The 17,530-nt window shown below is 37.4% G+C and overlaps 1 protein-coding gene across 3 annotated transcripts in view; it reads left to right on the top strand.

Annotated features, from left to right (window-relative positions):
- ITGA8 (integrin subunit alpha 8) overlaps window positions 1-17,530 on the top strand; it is a 125,706-nt gene that overhangs the window by 85,553 nt on the left and 22,623 nt on the right. For all 3 annotated transcript variants that reach the window (XM_075082740.1, XM_075082739.1, XM_075082738.1), the window contains 4 exons: window positions 2,835-2,940; window positions 4,738-4,896; window positions 11,262-11,387; window positions 14,651-14,764. In XM_075082740.1, the coding sequence (XP_074938841.1) occupies window positions 2,835-2,940; window positions 4,738-4,896; window positions 11,262-11,387; window positions 14,651-14,764 (505 nt within the window). The remainder of the gene's footprint in view (window positions 1-2,834; window positions 2,941-4,737; window positions 4,897-11,261; window positions 11,388-14,650; window positions 14,765-17,530) is intronic.

The following is a 17,530-nucleotide window of genomic DNA, read 5'->3' on the forward strand; positions in this document are numbered from 1 at the left end:
AAATACAGAGGAATTACTTAATTGAATGACTTCCAGTTTCTTTCCTCTTAAGTCTTTTAGTTTTCTTATTGGCTACAGCATGCATGTACAAAGGAAAATTTCCAAGTGCTTTGTTGACTGATTTTGCTAATTACTCAGAGCTGCTAAAGCACATAGCTCCAAGGGAACTATTTGCTCACAATTTCCTAGATAAAAATGAGAGACTGTGTCCACATTTGGACTGGAAAACATCTTGCACTGGTTTCCCTGCTGCTCTGCGCAGGGTTGCATGAAGTGGGACTGGAATCATGGTACATTTTGTGTATGCATACATGCATATATACTAGCACAGTAGACCCATGCAAATAATGCTTCTATGAGAAAGGAAGAAATCTTCTTCAGTATCTTATTCAAAAGAAATCTAAGATAACTCCATAGATGATAGTCCATTCAATGAGCAGTTGCTCTGATAACTGAGATTTGATTATTCTGATTACCTTTTTTTTCTATAAAAATGTAAGAGTTGTATAGTTGTGATTGTCATTTTCCACTGTTGAAAGAGCACTAGGGGAATGAGGGATTCAGGAAGGAAGTAATTTGAACTGGGAGGATTTGCAGCTGGCACAATTCTTATTCCATATCCCACATAAGCATTTTCTGTAGAACATGCTTCCTTTATCTTATTTTTCAGTGCTGCTGTTTGACTGTTCATCGTCACCTAAAAGTCTAGGAAAAATCATTGTCTAATAAATCAGTCAAATGTTAAAATATTCTCAGTTAAATGCAAGATAAAATAGTCAGAAGAGAGGATTTCTGTTTAATTTGACCTGATTTTGCTACTTTCATGTCAATAGCAGTCCTCAAAATAACTCTAAAATCTGTTAAAACAAATGTTCTTATATACTTTATTATCATTTTAATTGAATGTCTACATTTACACTTTGCATTTTGTAACTCTGTGGATTAAAAAAAACACTGCACAGGGGTGTTACAGGAAACACTGGTTTTTGAAACCTCGTGCCTGCTTCTTTCGGGCTATGTACACTTTCTGGTTTGCAAATTTTTGCAGTAGCTTAAGGGTCTCTGTTTCTTGGCTTTTGTAATAACACAGGAAAGTTCCTATTCTCCAACAATAATTTATAATTAAAATTCTGATTGGAAACAAGGCCATTTGTAAAATATAACAAGTTAGGCTAAGTACCTCATCTGAAATTACTTTTTAATGAATATGTTTCATTTCCTTTATTATTTGGTTTGGTTTGTAAATTTCTCCTCTGTCGTACAAACTGCTGGCCTTTTGAAGTCTGGGGAAGTATTTAGAGTTAGCAGGATACTCCAGGATACCCTAAATTTCAGGAAGAGTTGTACTTTAGCTGGATGGTATTAAGTTGTTCTTCTCTGGGATCCCTTGCTGCTTTGAGGAGCTGTATTCTGTAGAAAAGTTTCTATCAGACATTGAGTTCATTGTATATGACATAAGAGCTGGAACCAAGAACAGTTTGTTTCTTCCTGAAGCATTTTGAAACGTCTGCATTTGCAACAAAAACATCCAGTCTTCTGTTCTCTTTTTCAAGGGACTGCCTCCAGTGGTGCTTTCTCTGTTTGACTCAAGGGAAAGTGAATTAACATCAGTGGATAAAGTCCATCATTTTAGTCAAATGTTACATTTTGGAAAAAAAACTCACCTCATTAGCAATTATTTTTTAACAGTTTTCTGTCAGCAAACTTCCAACTTTGGCAGAACAAGCATTGAAATTTTATGGCTTTCCTTTAAGCTAAAGATCCTGGAAACTGAGTGAGACTTGACCCTTCTAAAGAAAGGGTAATACCATTTTAGCACCAAGAGCTACTTTCAGTACTAGCAGATGACAGACTTCTGTGCCAGAACTCACCTAAACTCACCACACTTAAACAAAATCTTGGGATGTGATTTCCCAACTTCTCAACAACTGAATAAGGTTAAAGTTGGCATCTGAATGGGATCCCTCCAAGGAACTTCCAGTTTTTATGGGAAATAAAATGCTGTGATTCAAATAGAAGTGTTAACAGAAGACTACTTGGTCCTTTCTTGAGGTCAGACAGAGAAGGAAAGAAAAAAAAAAAAGCAGATGGAAAGAAAGGTGTCAAAACTGAAGATACTGTTTTCCTTATGTTTGATTTACACCTTGCAAGTTGCCGCAGTGTTTCAGGGAATGCCTTAGCCGACATGTTGTTTGCAAAGCAAGTGGGAAGCCTGGAGCACTATTTCAGGCTCTAGTCCTGAATTCAGTTTTTGATACACCAATTTCCATTGTGACTTTATGAAAGTCAAGGTACCTCAGTTTCCCACCTGTAAGGCACTATTTTGCAAGGTTTTTTAATGGAATAGTAACAGAGATTATTAGGAATTTTGAAGCAGAGCAGTTAAAAAAATATCTAAAAATGTATTGCAGGGAAGGAAGATGCATAGGATTAAATATCTACAGGCTTTAAATGGAAATGAGAAAATACATTTATTTACATATCATTACTCTATTTTTATGGATAATGTATTCAGATACCTCATCAGTGAGAAAGATGTAAATGATCAATAGACCGCGTTCCTCTCTCCAAATAGAGGAAGAGTCACTCCTTTGTCTGGAAAGGCCCATCCATCAGAGGAAGTATGAAAATAAATGCACACCCTCGCTAGTTTGTAAAGACTGGGTAGTACTTCATGGAAGCATTGTATTGTTCACCTCACCTAGTTCTAATGAATGTGTCCAAATAAAATGCCCTTAAGGGCTCAGGTTTCTATAGTGGTCTTATAGTGGTCTGAAGTAATGCAGCCGATCACTGGCAACAGTTACTGTTTTAACCTGTTTTGTATATTACAGAGTGTCTCACCCACCAACAATTATTTTGCCTCTTCACAACTGGGAACCCAAAGATGAACCTACAAAAGAAGAAGAACTTGGTCCTTTAGTAGAACATATCTATGAGGTAAAAATGCTGCTACAGGACCTCATGCTGCTTCCTTTGAAATCCAGATAAATTTGCTTTCGTTATTGTCTTCATCTGCAGCTAGATAAAACCACAAATGTAAATATTCTGACTTTAGCACATGACCCAAATTTAATATGGGAATTCACAATCCCAGTATCTGTTCATGTTAGTGGAGGAGATATTAGTTTATGCTAGGAGTCTGTGTGACGTTTAAGGGATCCATAAACATTTTGGGTCTTTGACAAGAATTAAAAGCAGTGCTTAAAAGCTCATTACAATCAATACCAAATATTTTCAGGGATTTGACTAGTTTCTCACGGGGAAAAAAATGTTTCCTTTAGCATTTAGCTAACCTAAAAAAATCTATAGACATACAGGTAACCTGTTACTTCATTGCTCAGGAAATGTTCTGTTGAAAATAACTCTTAATGTTTGAAGTATACATATTTCTACCTTGTATTTTGTTGGTTTCTTTCTATGGATAATTCATCAATTAGAAGAGTTCAGGTTAGAAAAAAAGTGGATTGAGAGAACTACATGAAATACAGGCCATCTTTGGACTCTGGTGGATGACCTTTATTCTAGGGGGTAAAACAGAGTGCTTCACATATGGTTATAATTCACAAACTAGCACTCAAGAAAATATAAGCAACTGAGCTTAATCAGCAATGTAAGATTGCAATTTGCATGACTAATGCTAAACTATAATGAATCAGACTGTAAAACACAAAATATTATTTGTGAATTCCTCATGTTAACGCATATCTCTAAACTGAAAAATCTCTAACAAATCTCCCTGTCTCAAGCGTTTGGGCCGTTTGTGGTGCTATATATGTGACTTCAAATGTATTAAAATAGTTACAGTGATTAAAGAAACTGCTTTCATGGCTTACTGATATCAGCAAAGCATAAAAAAAGCCAAAAACCCTTTACTGAAGGAGATGTAAGATTGAAAGTGGGTTTTATTTGGTTCTAAATAAAGCTCATGAGTCACAAAAATTCTACACATTTTAAAAAAGAAAGTTCTCACATCTCTAGAAACTGTGAGTAAAGCTCCATGGTGTTCTGTTTCTTTAACTCTCAAGCCCAGTGTTAACACATATCTAAACTTTCTGTGGTCATCAGATATTTTCAAATTGTAAACTGGTGTAAGAAAACTGTTTTAATAGCCCAGATTTAAAATTTTCTATTATTTCTATCTTTACTCATTTTCTCAGAATAATGTCCTGGGATGCTACTTTAGGAAAACCAGTTCCTTTTTTCTCTTTTGGGGAAATTTGAACTGAGAAGTGTTGAAAACACACTTCTTAACCACAAAAACTAGTTTAAGCTCTTCTATACTTTCTGTTCCTGCACCCTGAAATGTGATTCTTTTGTGTTCTGAAGTTCAGCTACTATTTTCAAGTATGTTCTGTTAAGGTTAATTGTATGTATTTGTATAGCGTATTTTGCTAGTGTGTTTTGGTTTGAGTTTTTTACACTTTTTTAGGTAATTTCAGCTCTTTCAAATGTAGGAAAAAATGGGAAAGGTGATGGATTTCTTTAATACAGACTCAGACAAAAAAGGTTGTCCTCCCAGATTTGCCACTGACTTTGTGAATAACATGGAGAGGTCCTTTTCCCCCATCTGCCACAGATTCTCCATCAATAAAATGATATTAATAATCTATACATCTTTCCCAAAGTATTTCAAGGCTGTGGAGATGAAGAATTTGAAAATGTCTAAGTGGTGGTTACTGTGGTTTTTGTTGTTATTTACTGCCTTGGAAAGTACTGATGGTATTTGTTTGACAGCTGCACAATATAGGACCCAGTGCCATCAACAATACAGTTCTCCGTGTCGGTTGGCCTGTTTCCAGTCGAGAAGAATTTCTTCTTTATATTCTTCATATTCAGACACATGGACCATTGCACTGTCAAACGAGCTCTCCTATTAATACAATGCAAATAAAGGTAAGTCAGCCCTTTTTATTTACATCCTTGTTGTCATTTTCCTTTTTCTGTCTACACTTCACAATGGGATGGAGCTTTTGTGGAATTTTTCACAATAACCCTGAGATAATTTCCTGAGTAAGACACAAGATATAGATAGTCTATAATGTTTCTAGCGTGACGGTTGTATTGCTTGGTATGTGTTTGGTTTCCGTACTCGTCTTATCAGAAGAAACTTTTATTTTGATTAGGTATCGCAGTATTAGGTACAGGGTAATTTTTTTAATGGACATATGCAGGGTTTTCCTTGGGGGTCGTTTTAACACAGATGACACTAATTTTTAATTTCTCTTGGGACCCTGAAAATTCTTGTGTCCTGAGAAGTACATTAATTCAGAAAGATATCTGTACAGCAGTGCTCAGCAGATGAACTCCCAAGGGTGACATAAACTTTTGTTATGTCAAGGGATGCACATAGCTCTTCAGTCAAGTCTGATACAACCTAGTACTGGTTTGTTTATCAAAAGGTCTTACATCTGAACCTGTCAGCAGTGGGGAGAATCCTTTATAGCACAATAATGCAATATTAAATTGAAAGACATGAACTTCTCAGCTGTTTATTCAATAGACAGCAGACAGCCACCAGGTATTGTAGCATTAAGTATATCTAAAGGGTGTAACACAATTTTTGGTTTTTATTCTAATACAAATAATTTACAGCTAATTTGTATGGTAATTTGTTTTTTTAAGATCATAGGCTAGTTCAGGTTGGAAGAGACCTCAGGAGTACTCTGATCCAACATCCTGCTCAAGCAGGGTCAGCCGTGATCTCAGACTAGGTTGTTCAGGTCTTTATCCAGTCTGGTCTTTAAAACATCCAAGGACAGAGACTTCAAAGCCTCTCTAGACAAATTCTGCTGCTTCTTGATTGTCCTTTCAGGGGAAAGGCTTTTCCCTACATCCAGTCTGAACCTTTCTTGTTTCAACTTATGCCCATTGCCTGTCATCATACCACCATGCACCTCTGTGAAAAGCCTGGCTCCATTTTTGTGCTAACCTTCTCCCTCTGACAGCCTCAGTCCCTCCAAAACTCTCTCATCTCTGGGCTGAACAAGCACTGGTCCCTAGCCTCTCCTGGTAGAACAAGTGCTTCTGACCTGAGCATCCCTGGGGGCCCTCCACTGAACTTGTGCCAGTATATCGATCTCTGTCTTCTTCTGAGGCTCCAAAACTGGATGTTGTATCTACATGTGGTCTAATGAGTGCTAGGCAGAGGGGAGTAATCATTTCCTCAGTATAATGCCTTTGCTCCTGTTCAGACGGCCCATGATTCTGTTGGCCCTCACGGCTGACAGGGCACACTGCTGACTCACGTGCAGTTTAAGCCAGGTCTTTTTCTGCACAGCTGCTTCTTAGCCAGTCAGTCCTCAGCATGTTTTGTTGCCAGGGGCTATTTCCTTATATTAAGTATATAAGATACATATTTTTATTATCATATACTATATTTTATATTGTGGTTAAGTTCAACATAGTATGAGATAGTATAATCTGTAAAATGGGAGTCATTTTAGAAGCCTATATATTTTTTACCTGTCTTAAAGTGTTAATGATTTTAATTTTTTGAAGGACATACTTTGAATGTCCTCTAAAGTGAAACTATAAACTAGAATTCTGCATGGAATGTACTCCAGAAATTGAAGTTTTCATGTACTGCCACTTGGTAAAAGGATTCATACAGCCTGCAATTATTTTATGACTTAATATTAACTCATAAAAGTTATAACTTTGTCAGCAACATGACAGGTTTTTGGTTTTTCTACTTGGAAATGATTCTATAATTATTTTAATCAAACCAGCAGAAAGGAAAAAATTCCCCTACCAGTTTTTTTGTTTTACTCCTACATATTGTTTGCTGTCCAATTTGCTTCCCCTTCCATGGACATGGTTATTCTTTTATAGTAGAACTGGAGATCTCAGAGTTTGGAGGAAACACTAACAAGGGGAAGCCTAGTAGCAGCCTCCTCAGCAAAGTGTTGATATGCCAGTATCTAAAAGCCTGTTTTAAGATCTATGTTTGTGATGGCAGATCCCCCCAAAAGAGCTTGGTTTGGCTCAAAGTCAGAAGATTTAGCAAAACACAGCTCTACATATTATCTCATCAAAAACAAGGTATCCAATTTATTAAGCATAACTGATTCCAGACACTTCTGGAGTAAACAATGCTTCTTGAGTTTAACCAGTAGCCTGTTAAACATCTTGTGGGGAATGCTGCATTCCAAATGCAAAAAGTGCTATACATCTTTTGCATAGGAAGGTATATATACCATATATATACCACCAGGAGCTACAAGTCTTTAGCTTTAAAGAGACAGAACTACAATATATACTTACAAGATTATAGAAAAACTGATGTATTCCAAATATATTATGTCTAGATTTTTGTGTTTTCACCCAGGAAGCCAGAGAGGGCTTAGAATTCCACTCTTTTATTTAGTTTCTCTAGAAGCAAAAGGAAATGAGGGATAGGGGATGAAGAAAGAAAATGTGTCCATTTTGTAGGCAAAAGACAGCAAGTTTGGAAACAGAGAATTTTTCCTATTAATCTTTTCCGCCCCATCTCCACCTACTTTTCAAAAGTAGTGAGGTGCAAGAAGCTGAGCTGCTGGGTTTCCATTTGCAAGCCTAGCATCTCAAAGCCACTGGTCAGATCAGGTTGCAAGTGCATGAAAAGGAGTTCAGCATCCCTCCTCCCTAGCCATTGTGTTCTGTTTTAAGTTTCAGTTAAGAAGCTGAGATGGGAGCATTACTGTCAGGAGGGCAGAGCTCCTGGGGGGAATAGTGCCACAGTTCTTAATGACATTTTCAGGCATTATCTTCTTTTAAGATTTTTTTTCAGTTCTTTGAGTTCGTTCTTCCTTATCCTACTTGATAATGATTACATCTGTTACATAAACAAGACTGAATTCTTGTGAGGCTTGTGTGAAAACTTCCTGTAGTAATGAAATAATGGTCCATCTGTCTTAGCAGAATATGGCTTTAGATGCCCATCATTATTGCAAGAATTTAAACATCCTTTCCTTAGTTCAGTTTTTTCAAAGCACTGAACAGCATGAATACACAAATCAGGTTTCAAATATGTAATGCTTATCTATTGCTTCAGATGGAAAGAGGATACAGAGGCAGCTTCCTTCAGGTTTTGTATAAACAGCAGGATGCCTGGCTCAAATTTCCAAATAAGGCCTAAGGACATTATATGCCTGGCTCCTGTTGGATTTCAGAACCTAGATCTCTTAGGGTGCTTGGGCATTTCCCCTTTGAAATGACTTAGATTGTTCAGTTTTGGTTAAAGCAGTACATTCCTCCCCATTTGCTGAACTCCTGGTCTTGTAGAAAGGTTTCCTTTGTGCTTTGTTGTTTCTTCCACAAAAGATAAACCAAACCTGTGCACACATGGGAAGACCCTTATTTAGGGACTTTACCTTTTCTGTAGCTTATCATTCTCTGAAGGCGGTGAGGGATGTGAAAGGATAATAAAGTTATGAATCTTGCAAAAGGTGTAAAGAGGAGCAAAAGGACCGACCAAAGACATGGAACAGATTGTCTTGCACAAGAGCTCAGTACACTAGGATGCTTCAATCTAGAAAGGAGGTGACTATGCACAAACACAACCCGCAAGATCAGAAGTGGCAGGAAGAGTGTGGGAGGGGATTGACTGCTCTCTGCCTATTCCTGTACAGGAATGCAGTGTGTTCACTGCACAGGAATTGGAGCATCAAATGAAGCCTGCAGAGCCAGATTCAAAAGAAGCAAAAGGAAGTGGTGGTTCATGCAACAGGTATTAGATGTCTGGAACTTGTTGCCAAAGGAAGGAGTCAGGGATAAAAGTTTACAAGTTTTTAAGAGGAAACTGGATAAATTCACAAAAGAGAAGTCCAGTGAAGATTAATAAGTGAACAAAAACTTCATGCCCATCAGGAAGTCCCTGAGCTGAAAACATCTGGAAGCTGAAAGTTATTAGGAGAGAGCATTGTGGTATGCATGCCTTGTTCTTATTCCTCCTTCCACATCTGCTTAAAGGTAGTGTTCATGAGGAGAGGGCTCAACTAGATGGACCTTTGGCCTGAGCCGGTATTCCTGACGAGTTGTTGGTTTTTTTCACAGGCTGCTGGCAAAAAGTAGTTTTATGGAGCCAGGGCCTATAAATACCAGAGGTACAGGCAGTGGTTTCCAACTATGGTAGACGAAACAGGGTGACACACATGGCACATTCTCAATAGCCCAGCACTGTAGTACCATGAGTGAGCCATCTGTTGGGGAAGCAGCGAAATAGCAGCTAAAATCCACCACATGGGTAAGGTACACCCACTAAGATGACTGTCAGGAGCTAACCCCTGCCAGAGGCAGTGTTTCGTCATGCCGCAGAGCCATTATTACTGTGTGTAAGTCCTGGTCTGGAGAGAAAATAATACCATCCAATGCATTGCTCTTGAATGGTCGCTGACACCTCTTGCATAACAGCTTTTACACAAAGTCCTCTTCCAGAACCTTTCTGGTGGAGTTACACATTGCAGCGGAGGGTATTGCCTGGCAAGAAAAAGAGGAAAGCTAAACCAGGTTTTGAAATGAGAAGTGAAGAACTGGAGAGATCTGGAAATCTACTCAAGGTGACGAGGCTTGGGAGGAGAAAGCAGTACAGTTCCCTGGTGAGGAAACGGAGACAGTCCATTGTAATTAAAGGGAGGGAGCAAAGATCTGTTTAAAATAACGTGTGCTAAATATGTGGCGTGTAAAGTAGCTACAGAGACAGAGCTGTACAATTCCATGCCACAGGCTCAAGAAGGATAAAATAATATCTTTAACCTGAACATCTGGGCCACTGGAGAAATTCTGCTTTTAAATTGTTGCAGAAGACATGTATATCTTCTTTTAATCACAGAGGGCTGGATTTGAACCTTTGCTGTAATAGTTCACTACTGAAGATGCTACCACTCTAGGATCTGTGAAAAAATAAGTAAATATAAAAATCATCTAGTAGTCAAATGGATCTACGTATCTATCAGTTGTGATCATATATTGAGGGCTTCTTCAAAGGCATGTCATTGTATTGTGGTTCTTTTAATTTGTCATCATTACGGAAGCCTATATATGCTGGCAAAAGAATACTGGGAAGAGAATTCCCATGTTATCACATTGAGACGGAGAGATTTACTAGCTATTTAACTGTTCCCTTATTGTAAAAAGACAATTTTAACCTAATTAAGCAACAGAAAAAAGAAGAATTCTTACTTTTGCTTAAGGGGTTTTTGTCAGTTAATAAATTGTAGTATCTTTCACTTTGCAGGATGCTTTTGACTGAAGATCTCAGACAATGTCAAAATAGTTCCTTCTTTAGCCTTATCATTTTATTCAGATGAATGGTACAAATTCCCAAATCTAATACTACACAGCATTAGTGTGTGGAAGGTTTTGTGTGTTTAAAGCTGTTCTCTTCCCGTTAGTTCTACAACATGTCTTACAATTACAAACATTTTATTTGGGAATTTTTTTATTGTATTTTTTGTTCAGAGGTTAAAAGGACTGATAAGATGGATCTGATGTAGCTTTTTATAATCTGATGCCCTTAAAGAACAGTCTTGTCTATGTTTGGATGAGCTCCTGTTGAGAACTTATTACAAAGTTCACATATATTTTATTGTGATTTTACATGATTGGATTGTCATAAATTAGAATTTATCTTTCTCTCCAAAGCAATTGAGCTCCCAGGAGTTCTCTGAGGGTCCTTGAAAGAAGCCATAAATGCTAAAACAATAAAAATAGGCTTTAATCAGAGAATAAAAATCAGTGAAGGAAAAGCTGAAGAGAATGCATTTTAATATGAGATTAAAAATGAACAAACTTTTTGCATTATACAAAGTTCTTACCAAAAGAAATCTGTAGCAAGTAATGATCAAAAGTTGTGTTGCTAGAATTCAGATTTCCTTTTTTTTTCTCTTTTACTTTCTAAAGCTGGTAAAGTAATAATATTTCAATAGGCAGATTCTGATCTGAACTAATGGCCAAATTTCAGTGCAGCAACTTTGAATTTATCCTGTTATAGAGATGAGAATCTGGCCCCAAGAGTCTAACAAAATTAAGTACAGCAGTGAAATTGACACCAGTAAAAAGTGGAAAAAAATGTCATCTGCTGTAATTCCTATAACTGGGCAATATCTCGCTGTGCTATTGATAATCATGATCCTAGCTGAAGACAGTATATTCTCATGGCTGTGTTGCTAAACTGAAAAAAACAGTGTTAATCCACAGTTCAAGACCCCTGAGAAGGGAACAAATCTGTTAGAACCATTGTATGAGTATGTCATTACCATTCACATTTTTTCTCTTTGCAGTTTGCTATTCCAGAAGACACTCCTGAACTTGCTGCTTTTTTATACAATTCCACACTTTCTCATTACATCAGGAGAAGGGATGTCACAGTGGCAGAACCTCACCGGAAAAACTCTGCAAAAATATTGGTGAGCTATCTAAAAACTATAAACTGGGATTATGCATACAATATATCAAGGTGGCTGTTGGTTTGACTGCAGTTTATTTACAGACTTTTAAATACTCTTCTAAGTGATCTTTAACCTTTCAGTTTAAAATACTGTTTATTACCTATCACCATGCCACAGGATTTTGTCTTACAGATTTTTACATTAAAAATCACACATGCCAAATTCCTGGCTGTCTCACTCCTGGCTGTTTGCAGACAAACCTCTGTGGTAATGCAATGGAACACTTATCACAGGGAATTTCAGCACAGTTTTTGAGAGTGGACCCCTCTCCCATGAATTAAATTTCAGATTCTGACTTTTGAAATTTGGGTCTCCTCTTGCTAATTTGACTCCTAGCATTCTGGCTCTTTTTGTAAAAAGTAGGTCACACTTAAAATGAACGTTTTCATGTAAAGTAACAGTTCTGATGTACAGATACTTTGGAGCATATTTGGAGTACTTACTTACACATGGAAGGGTAAGACTCTTTCCCTTTACATTACCACAGGCAAGGCAAATCAGACAGGTCACTGCATTTTTAACATTCCAGACAATGCTGGAGCAAGAGCAAAGATCTCTCTCCCAGGAAAATAGTTCTGATTAGTCAGTCTGGTGCCTGAGTATTTGGATTTGGCTGTATTTTCCATTCCTGTATTCAACATCCCATCCTTAGCATACTTCAGCATCATAGGTATCTGTTCCCCTTGCCTAGAGGCTGTGTTCAGACTCGGTGACCTTGAGGTCAGCCGTGGGATTCGTGCAGTCAGTGCTTTCCATTTATTTTTATGGACCTCGGGCAGAGTTTCTTTCATGCTGTCCAGTTTCTTATTAAGCTGTTTACTACAAAGCTCAGGTTTTAATTCCTTGACATCACTAGAATTCAGTAGGAAGAACAGAACCTCACAGTCCTAAGCATTCTGGAGTAAGAGAATAATTACACTGCTTCTGAAAGTTAATTTGGCAATTTTTGTAACAGGAAGAAGATAGAATCTGAAAGTAATGAATACCATAATGTTATTAAGAACAAAATCACAGATTAACCCATTTTAAACAATAATCGCTGTTGATTCCTATGTAATTCTTTCATCAACCTAATAACCTGGGAAGAATCTGATTCCACTGGGGCTGAAGGAAAAATGCCTGGGCTTTTGAAGACATACCAGTCAATACCACAGAACACTTAATCCATTCATCAGTAATATATTAATTATCAGTTATCTTTCTCAGTGATTAGTCTCATATGCTGCCAACATAGAAATTGCTGCAGCAACTGAAAGTGGTTAACAAAGTTCTTAAATGTGTACCATGGTCTGCATCTTAAAATACGAAGCAGAGATTTTTCAGCTGCTTGATGTAGACAGTATTTAGCTGAATACTTAGTAATATAGAATTGGCACTGTGATGAGCAGTCTGCTAGTACAACATGTTTTTGATAAGCACAAATCAGGATAAGATTGGGTTGCAGTGCTTACCACTGGATATACGGGAGGACTTTTTCAGGACAGGCATAGAAAAGCAATATGTGATTTGTTCAGTTAGAAAGGTGTCCTAAATCTATGTGCCTTTAGCATTGCATACTGCAGGTCCAGAAAAATTGATTGGTTTTTTTTTTTACACATTTGAAGTATACATGGAAAATAAATGTTGCTCTGGAAAATGACTGATTAGCAAAAGGTAATTCTTTGTTAAAATTTGGGGGGGTTTTGTCAGAAGTTGTAAGTTAATTTCATGTTCATCAAAGCATTTTCACAGAGAGGAAAAATATTCGGAGAACCTTTTATTCTATTTATACTCTTTATTAAACATTTGGTTTATCTTCCATTAGTTCTAATGTTACAGTGCTCTGAAAATCACTACAGGCTAAATGCATTACTAAGAAAAATAGAAATATGTGTAGAGGTCCTAAAACGTCAGCCAAAAGTAGACTTTTTTGCATACTAATGATTAATTTTGTTAATATGTGGTTTTGGTCACTATGATTAATGGAACCAGCTCTCCTCCTTCCTGCAAGATAAATAAATCTGGTTGAAGGGTGTTTAAATATGAAAAGCCAAATAAACAGATACTTTAAAATATTAATTTTAAAAAAAGGTTTGTAGTTTCATTTTCAGACAGAATTAGAAAACAGTGATTAAACATACAGCTTCTACTTAACTTAGAGATTTGTGGGGAAAGCTGTCTATAAAGATCGAGGATTCTTTAAGAGTGTTTTCAGATCTGTTACATACATCATTATCTCATTTTCTGAAGTATGGACTTTGTTAGTGCAGCCGTTCTCACTCTGCTGAGTGAATGTACTTATGAAAGCCTTGCTTTCAAGGTCGCAAGACCTTCTGTCATGAGTGTTAATAAAGCACCTGTAAGGGAAGGATTCCCTGCTTTGTTATAAAAATATGAATCAATTAAAACCTCAGCCTTCCTCCTAAATCCAGCTACAACTTTTCAGGTAAAACCCATTTGTAGATATAAACCTATACTTTTTTTTTTTTTACACACACTTTAAAAAATTTTTCTGTGAAATCTTTCTTTCTTTCTATGCCCCAAACAACCACATCATTTCTGTGGTTACCCCATGAGACTCTGCTCACTCCCTTCAGTGGCTTCCAGTCAGCTTTTAACCTTTATTGTGACATTCTTCTGGCAGACTTTAACAGAGTATATAGTTTTGAGTTGCATTGCTTGGCTTTTGTCTTCAACCCTGTGTATGAGCCAGAATCACTGCTCATCAAGAACATTTCACGGACAACAATTTTCAAGTAGAGAAACTAATGAATCTCAGCAAATGTTCTGGCTGTTATAATGTAAATATCAGTAAGAAAACCAGAAGACTTAGAAAGGGGAAAGATTTAGGAACATAAATAAAGACTTTAGGCATAGAGAACAGAAAAAAAATGTGTTGAAATCACAAAATGACTGATAAAGGCAAAGCACATGCGTCAAAGGATTGGTAAGTACCTGGACATTTTAAGATTCCCTTAGACTAGATATTGTTGAAAATTATTACTTTTCATTACCACAGGTAGGCGGTTGTATTCATTGGTGGTGCAAAAAAAATCTCCCTCTTGGTTTATGGTTCTCACAATGACTTGTGGGGTATCTCATATATATTAGATTAAATTAATGATTTCAGACTACTTAACTCTTTAAGGGAAAGTTGATTTGTTTTGCTGATTTGTAGCATTAGAAAGTTATTATACACATTTTTAAAGAATAGGTATGACTTCCCTTTATTTTGTACACAGAACTGTACAAATGTGAAGTGTATCCTAATTTCCTGCGCTGTGGGACAGCTGGAAAGAGGGAAGAGTGCAGCACTAAAAATCAGGTCCCGGCTATGGGCCCAAACATTCCTGGAGGTAATGCACACAAAAATCTCTTTCTATACACAAAGACCCCTGCATCTTTTATTTGACCAGATATATAAGAATACGAATTATGAAATTAAATGGGCCAAATGCAAATCCTTTTTGTTATGACTTTCTTTGAAGATAACATCTCACTAGTTCCTGTTCAGGTCACATGCATGCTGCTTACTTTTCTTTTTCTCACTATCGCTCCCTCTCAAATTCATGTCCTGAATCTAACCTGAGAATTCCAAGATTATTTTTAAACACCTTTCCTGGACTGGCCCAAATCCCTTGGGTCTCCATGATATGCTCTGCATTCATCACACCTTTCCCAATGACAGGTTTTTCTTGAGGCCACATAGTAGCTGGTGTACACTGTGTCCAGCTTAAAAATTCATTGTTATTCATTCTCCATTAATCTAGGGAAGAGTAATGTGTATCAGGCTCATATGACATGCAACACTCATGTTGTGACAATCTGTGTCTTACCACTTAAAAGAAGGGACAGTGCAGACCATGGAAAAGATGAACTTCTCTTTGCAAATTCTTGCATTTGCAATTTATCTGCTCTCAGAATTGTAACTGCACTGTGAGCTGTTACCTCGCAGCTGACCATGTGTCTGTAGTACTATGTCGTTGTCATATCTTTAACACTGGGCAGTACATTGAGAAATTTATAATTCAGTTTGCTGTTACTGGGAAGTAACTGCAGATCCTATCTTGAAACTGACTGATTATCACCTTCCTTCTTCAAGGAATTTAGAATTTGCCAGTCTTTCTACCTGGAATGCAAGAACATTCCCATGTTCCCCATAGCTGTGGGGGAAGAATGATTTATCCCCACAATACCTTTTACCCTAGCAAGAGAAGAATTGAGGATCTTCAGCTTACAACAGGAGCTTTAAGCTCATCACACCTTTTAAATTAATTTCTCCCTTTCCTTAAATGTGGAAGTAGATAAAAGAAATTCTTCCTCACTTAATTTGCTTTCCTGGAGAAACAAGACAGCCAATGGGGGAGTATTTTCAAAAGTTGAATGCCAGCTCAATAGCTAACCATCATGGCTCCAAATCCACAATGGGTGCATACTTTAGAGGTCATGGGACTCTCTTAGTGTACTGGACTATGGCAGTGGTTACCAAAAGGACGACTTGAAAGATCTTTTCCACCTAACTGTCAGGATTTAAGATCCCATTCTGTGTTTCTTCTGCAACAGTTGTTAGCACCATTATGAAGAGAGCATAGAACTGTCCGGCCTTGCTTGAGAGAAAGTGATTTATCTCTAACTCAGTAAAAAAATACATCCTTTCAGATACTAGGTGAATTAATTCCTGATTTGTCAGTACATTTTCTTTCTATTAACAATCAATCTGAAGAAAGTTTAATATCCTCTCTTCAGTTCCCTTAACACAAATACAATGCTTTTGAGAGGAGGTATATTTAGCAAATGTGCTTGAAAGCCAAACTGGAGATACTTAATTTAGGTTTGCTCAGTGAGTCATCTGATGGCAGGGAAAAAGGGCAGGCCCTGGTTCAAATTTAAGCCCAAAAGCTTGACAGCTTGGATGTCTCTCTGTCCTTCCAAATCTAGGTAACTGGGATGGACATCTTCTGGTGTAAGCTTTTGCAAAGATTTTACAAAATATTGCAGAGAAAAGATCAGTATGTAATCATCTCTGCACTCGTAGGAAAAACCTATATATTGGAAAATATGATGGGAATTTTATTCCAATTTTTTCTAATTCCAGTAAGAGACTGACCTTCGCACACTGGCTAGGCCATTTTAAGTTCAGTTGAGAACTTAACTGCACTAATTCACTGTTCCTAACACATAGAGACAGGCAGAGATATTATCCTTGGCTGGAACAATCTGTGATAATTTTGACCACTGCAGTGTCCAAGTAATATCACACTGAACCTTTCCCAGCTTCTTCACCAAGCAAAAGATAGAGCTTAGCTCCCTTAGCTAGCTACCTTACTGGGAACTGGACCTGACATATTCCAGATCCAATCAAGTCTTTCTGTTCATCATTCTGCTAGTGAAATCTAATTAACTCTGTAAGGGCCAGAAACAAGGTTGAAAAAACAAACACAAAAATGAAACCCCTTGCACAGATCCTTAGATGCCAATTCTCTGGGCTATTTACAGCTATTTCAGTAGAAATTAGCCTCATAAAAGTTTTTCTAAGTCCAGTTTAGTATGTAACAAGAAGTAACTATGAGAGATTAAAGCAAAACAAATTTAATGAGAAACAGAGGGTGTTTCTCTGAGTTTTTGTTTGTGACAGAGAATGTCTAACAGTTGGAACAAACTAGCTACAGAAACATGAAATCTCCTTTTCTTAGTCTCTTAATAAAGACAGAATCATTTTCTAAAATATAAGCTTATTTAGCCTGACTTAGGTTCAGAAGAACGATGAAATTCATGAAATTCATGTGGCATATTTAATGCAGGAGCAGTGGGACTCGTCTTACCTAATTTTAGTCATCTAAGAGTTAGACGCTAAAGCTGGTTGCCTATCTCTGTAGCCAGTGGCGAGACAGAGAGGTGTCTTCAGAGGATGCTTCATCCAGCTGATCTAAAACACCCTCCTCTGCCCTCCTTCTGATCTGGATGGTGGAGAATGGTCACAGGTGTGTACAAACACACCAGGCAATGCCAGTGCTGCCGTTCCTTTGTCTCCCCCTTGCTCCTTAATAAATCCTGCTTGCTCTTCCGTTACCTCGCTTTACTCAGTGAGCTCAAGGCAGAGGTGGAACCTTACACCAGCCTGT

This window comes from Phalacrocorax aristotelis, chromosome 2 (assembly GCF_949628215.1).
Source record: "Phalacrocorax aristotelis chromosome 2, bGulAri2.1, whole genome shotgun sequence".
NCBI classification, from domain to species: Eukaryota; Metazoa; Chordata; class Aves; order Suliformes; family Phalacrocoracidae; genus Phalacrocorax; species Phalacrocorax aristotelis.